Source organism: Hypomesus transpacificus, chromosome 24 (genome assembly GCF_021917145.1).
Source record: "Hypomesus transpacificus isolate Combined female chromosome 24, fHypTra1, whole genome shotgun sequence".
Lineage (NCBI taxonomy): Eukaryota > Metazoa > Chordata > Actinopteri > Osmeriformes > Osmeridae > Hypomesus > Hypomesus transpacificus.
The window spans coordinates 3,841,298-3,847,616 of NC_061083.1; the positions used below are offsets into that span (position 1 = coordinate 3,841,298).

Below are 6,319 nucleotides of genomic sequence, written 5' to 3' on the forward strand. Positions count from 1 at the left end.
GTTATATCTGGATTCCGGTTTTAATTCGGTAAAGGTCTGTAATCTGTCATGGTGTTAAACCAAGAATGAGACATTCATCCTGAAACTGCAGTCCTTATCACTGAAATAACAGGATGGTGTTGAAATGCTATACTCTCTGGTGAAAATGGGAGAGTTCAAGAGTAGAATTAAAGTCGCAGAAAAAGTTGTGATTTTCCTGCGTGACGATGTTGAATCAGATTACTTTTCTTTAACAGCAAACAAACTAAATTAACAGACCACACTTTTCTTGACACAATAAAAGATCCACCAGAGATTCAATTCATAGAACACTTTTAATACAGTAGTTAGTTACAGGCATGTCAAAAAATAAAACATATATGGATAAACATGAAAACATTCATGAAACATCCCTTTCCCCCATGGCACCAGGGGTGCACTGTAACCCCCCCCACCCCCCTTCCCATTACCCCCTTCCCCGACAACATTTGTCAGCTGCCATCTGCCTGTCTGCCCCCTGTCTCCTCCTCAAACTATATAATTAAGCTGCAACACCTTTTCTCTTCTTATGTAACCCCCCCCCCCCCAAACCCCTACCTAATCTTCTACCTTCACAAACAACAGGATAAAGTAGAGCTGGAAGGCCCTTGTTGCACGCAAACTTTCCCCCTTTTACAAGAAGTCATTTGACAAGTGCTTCTCAAACAAAACATCAACACATCTGAAACGGCAAAAGTATGAAAATACAAATTTGTGATTTACCCAGTGTAAACAGATTTGGACTTGATACAGAACAAAACACGATTAAACCCTCCAAAGATTTTCTTGTCTGTTTTGTTTCATAAATGGTCCCTCATAGCGCAACGGAGAACATAAGCAGGACAAGAAAAACGTGATATTTATTTACTGTGATAATATATTTACCTCCTTGTCATTTGCAGCAAGTTTGTGGACAAGGGAAGCTTGAAAGCTCAGCCAGCTGGCTTCAGCCCCAGAGTCCTGGGGCCAGAGAGCTGCAGCCACACCAGATCTGACACCCGGGCCTTCTCCCCTAACCACTGCAGCATCTGCTCGCCAGTTCAGGGTGAAACACACGCAAGTCAGAAGACACAATCGATGCAAACTCATGTTTAAAAACCCCAACGGTTTTACGGTTCAACGTCTCCTCGCTAAACCAGTCTCTGAATGACTGATCGCAGAAAGTCTCTGCTTTGAAAAGAACGCGTTCCTCGGGGTCAGCAGACGGGAGGCTGCCAGCAGCCCCTGCCCCACCTCCCTCTTCTCCTCCCCTCTCCTCCCCTCTCCTCCCCTGTCCTCCCATCACACTTTGGTGGCCAGAGACTGGATCTCGGACTTCTGCGTCTGGGCGCTGAGCGTGGAGGACATGGAGCTCATCTGTCCGTGCATGGCCTTCTTCAGGTTGAACAGGCACAGGCACTGGGAGCGGAAGCGCAGGTCGAAGAAGGCGTAGAGGAAGGGGTTGAGGCAGCTGTTGACGTAGGCCAGGCAGGTGGCGTAAGGGTGCGCCAGCAGCAGGAAGCGCAGGAAGCCGCACGCGCTGGGGGCCAGGTCCAGGTAGGAGAGGGCGTCCATGCTCTTCAGCACGTGAAAGGGCGTCCAGCAGAAGGCAAACACCACCACCAGCGTGGTGATGATCTTCAGCAGCCGACGCTTCTTCTGGTCCTCCTTGCGCAGGTTGTTGAAGTGGCGCGTCACCGTGCAGCCGATGAAGCAGTAGAAGATGGTCATGGCCAGGAAGGGGAGCAAGAACCCCAACGCAGAGGACGACAGGCTGAGACCGGCGATCCACAGGGACTCGTGCCGCTGGTTCCGAGCGACCAGGCTGAAGTCCATGGCGCAGATGGTGCGGTTTCGGTCGTCCATGGTGGTGCGGAACAGCAGAGTGGGCACGGCCAGCAGGCCGGACAGCAGCCAGATGCACCCGAGGGAAGCCAGCATGGTGCCTCGCGAGCGCAGCCTGCTGCTGGACAGCGAGTGCACGATGGCCAGGTAGCGGTCGAAACTGAGGCAGGTGAGGCAGAAGACGCTGGCGTACATGTTGACCAGCACTACGTAGCTGCTGATCTTGCAGAGGGCCACGCCGAAGGGCCAGTGGTAGCCCAGCGCCGTGTACACCGCCCACAGGGGCAGCGTGACCACGAAGGTGAGGTCGGCCAGGGCCAGGTTGCCGATGTAGACGTCGGCCGCCCTCCGCTTGGATTTGGACCTCCAGACGGTGAAGATGACCACGCCGTTGCCGGACAGGCCCAGGATGAAGATGAGCATGTACAGCACAGGGATGAGGGAGTAGGACGGCTTCCACTCCGAGTAGTCACAAGCAGTTTCGTTGTCGTCATAGTAGTCATAGCTGTCTCCGTAATCCGCAGTACTGAGCTCCATGATTTCAAACAGTGAGTGAATTGGAAAAAGTTGGAAGTCCACTGAAAAGTTTTTTTTTTGTTTAAAATCCCAGCTGAAGAAACAGCAGACTGCAAAAATCAACAAGTGTGGAGAATCCTTCCTGGGTTAACGTGCTGAGCTGAGAGAACGCAGGCTGAATGAGAGAGCAGGGTGGTGCTGCGTGCCTTTTTAAACTCAGCCATCCACACCCCCTGTTCCCTCCCAGTACGACCCCCCTCCCCCATTAAACACTTGGCTCACTACCCCCCTTCTCTCACCTCTCCAGCGCACAGACTCCACAGGGATGACTCCCGTCACGCTTTATTGCGCTTAAAATTCTCTAGTGAATGTATATATACACCGTATTGAAATTTATATAATACCTAGAGCGTCCTATGATGGAATACCTATACTTGATTCACACTGCCTGTACAAAATGGTCCACTGACTAGCTTCTTCCCGGCCTACATTTCCATTATCCTCTAGGACTGTATTATAAACACGTAGCAAAATAATGTTTCTTAAAAACATTTGATGCTCACAAACAGTGAAATCCACAGTTGGACGGTAATTACAGTCTGTACGGACATGTCTGGACAGGCAATATTCCGAAAGTACTGGACCTACAGGGTTTAATTAGAATGTTAAAAGAATATTCCTTACTTGGTGGCCTTGGTAAGTCCCGGCTACTTAGTGACGTTGTTCACAATTAAATTCTTTACTCCTCTTCCATAATCGTATGATACTATTTTCTTGCCAACAACATATAAAACACCCCATCCGTCCCCCTCTATTTTAGAAAAGTATTTACCCACACAAGATTATAATTTATACATAATGATGTGAATATGGACATAAAGAAACGTCTTTTAACGAAAGAAACTTCCAATATAAACATATTGGAAATAAGATAGATACTTAGACAAATTAGAATATCCTTTGCGGGATTGATGATTAAATGTAAACAGCTCAAGGGATGTGTGAATTTAATTCTCACGTCTAGGGATTAATTTCCATGATAAAAGACTCACAAACACTAAGGATAAACAAAAACAAAAGAAAACACCCGGCTCAAACCCTTTTTGGGCTTTGATCGTATGGGCATCCCACTCAATACTCATATTTTCACCACGTCAATAATTTGTTCAGACTTTTTAATTAATAATCAGGTTGGTTAGCGAATACTTGCCCCCACAATAATCATTCAGCATACCTTTCCCCTTTGCCCGTTCTGTCACAGATATCAGATACATTATCAGGTTTGTAACTCAACTAATCACTGTGTTAACAAAGCGCAACGGTTCTTGTTGAAGGTATTTGTAGGCTCGATTGGCTTCTGCGAGAAATGCGCCACCTGGTGAATATTCTAGTGTAGTGCAGGTCATAGAACTGAATACTTTATTTAATTCAAATACAAGTTGCATACTATTCATCTTCCACAATGTGTGATGTTTTTTTTCAGGTGCAGATGTGTGTGTATGTAGTTTAGTTTTCACGTCCTTTCTTTACATAGAAAGTGACCAACCAATAGAACCACTGAAAATCCCCAGATCCACTGCTTGCAAAAACAAGACCTGTTGAACTAAGGGAGAGGAGCAGCTGTGTGCTGTTCATCCCATCCAAATGTTTGACTATTTACAGTATGTGAAGTGGACCTTTCAACATTCTTAGCACACATGCTTGTCTACTACTACTATTATATCAAACGTTTCATTCACAAAATCAGAAAAGTAATTGTTGTCTCTTTTTGAGACCCTCAAAGTCTTAGTCTAAAAATAGTGTTAAGATCCCCCCCCCCCCGATACAATCTGGGTATTTTTCCTGTTTGTATCCTTTAAGATCAACATTACAGTGATGCAACTGTGTTGGAGCTGATGGTCGCTGGAAACAGAAAACCCTCCTCAGAAGTGTAGCCCCAACACACACACAGCCCTCACCTTTGATGTAGGCTCTGATTCTGAGAAAGAAAGGCAGAGGGAAGGGGGAGAGAGGAGAGAGAGAAGGAGAGAGAGGGAGAGGGGAGAGGGGAGAGGGGAGAGGGGAGAGGGGAGAGGGGAGAGGGGAGAGGGAGAGGGAGGGGAGAGGAAGAGGAGAGGGAGAGGGATAGGGAGAGAGGGGAGAGAGAAGGAGAGAGAGAGGGAGAGAGAGAGAGGGAGAGGGAGAGGGAGAGGGAGAGAAGCAGAGGAAAGGGGGAGAGAGAGGGGAGAGAGCCGGGAATGCCCAGGGTCCACAGATGATTGGGCTCACTCCACACTCCTGATCCTTCTCTCAACAACAGTGAAGCGCTGGCGCCCAGGCTGCACTCAGCCAAGACACAACTACCGTTCCACAGCCCTCCCTGCTGTCCTCTCTAACCCGGCGACCCCTCTGCGAGCTGGGCTCGGAGCCCCGGTGAGTGCCCTTATGTGCTTGGTACTGGATGTGTGTTTGTGGATGTGCGCCCACACAAACATACATTTTCTTTCCTCCTCCCTGCTCACATCCATAGATCCGAATACATCGTTAGTCCCCCCTAATCTTTTGTCAGTGGTGTAGGTTAATGTGCACACATCGTTGGAAAAGCAAACTTGCATGAAAGAATCCCACCCCCACCTCCAGGAGGACCTCCACACCCACTCCCCCCCCCCCCCTCACACACACCTACTGGAGGGCTCCGCCTCTATCTCACCCCCCAGGGAGAAGGCTCCCTCCCCAGGGAGAAGATTGGAGGCCTGCTGCTTTCGGGCCCAGGATCCGTTAGACAAATAAATTCACAAATTAAAAAAATAAAAGGGAGCAGATAAGAAACAGATGGTCAGATTAGCCCATCGTCTAGGGTTCCTTTACAGTGGGTGTATTCTAAAGTTCACCCACTCAATATAAACATCAACTTGATTTCTTAAATCACAACCGGATCGCTCTGAACTGATCTCACTTGAGTCTTATAAATCCCAAATGTTGTCAAATGTATCCTTACAGTAAAACAAAAATGGTTTTAGTGCATTTAAGACCACATTCCAACACACCCCTGTTCCCCCGTTCAGTCAGCCGATACAGAAGGGCTCACAGGCCCTGTGTTCCAGCTTTGTTATGCTGTTTCAGGGTGAGACCACACATGGGAGAGCTGCTTTTGGTTGTCCTTGACACAGCTGTGAGTGCTTTTGATCTGGCGTTGAAATGACCCTGCTGCTGCAATACCACTGGTCGTGTCTTGCCCTAGTCTGTTCACACCCCTGTGGGCCGCTCTGGCTGAGAACGTCACAGACCATCACAGACCATCACAGACCATCACAGACCATCACAGACCATCACAGACCATCACAGACCATCACATGACCCACAATATCACAGTCTTTCCCAGATGTAGACCCCCACAGGCCTAGACTGTGACAGTATCACAGGCAGAGCCAGTCTGGGAACACCAGGCATCAGGCACCTATCAGATGGACTGCAGAACAGAATCACCTTCTGAAGGGGGCTGTCCAGAGGGTCGCAAGTGAGCAAGGGGTGCTGTTTGTGATACCTTCATCTGACACATGGTGAGTTCAGATGACTCGATAACAGGGGACTTTTATAATGGACACGTGTCAGCCGCAGTGTGGTAAGGAGTGGTTGGAGGGGGAGATAAGTGATCGTGAGGGTGTTATCTATAAACCGGGGAGTGTTTGAAGTGTAAAACTGTCAGGCACAAAAAGTGTCCCTCCTAATTTGCGGGGCAGTGTAGCAGACCCCAGGCCCCACAAATCACGCCCAGGCGCCCAGGGACAGGGGCAGAGGGGGGGGGGGGGCTGAGGTCACAGTCTGGTGTCACATGAGTAGGGCTGGGGCTGGGTGAGGTTAGAACCTGGGCACACACCCGCTGGGACTGTGGAGAAGGTTCCGGACACACGTCTCACTTCCTAATCTGAAATTAAATCCCTGGAAAAACTAATTTGTTAAGTGTGGGTTACGTCATGATTGT

At 48.6% G+C, this 6,319-nt stretch overlaps 1 protein-coding gene across 1 annotated transcript; it reads right to left on the minus strand.

The window, feature by feature from the left end:
* Positions 1-461: 461 nt before the first annotated feature.
* Positions 462-2,522, minus strand: aplnra (apelin receptor a). The gene has a single exon (XM_047048316.1). It carries the CDS (start codon positions 2,377-2,379, stop codon positions 1,300-1,302), a length of 1,080 nt encoding a protein of 359 aa, XP_046904272.1. The 5' UTR covers positions 2,380-2,522; the 3' UTR covers positions 462-1,299.
* Between the last annotated feature and the right edge of the window lie 3,797 nt (positions 2,523-6,319).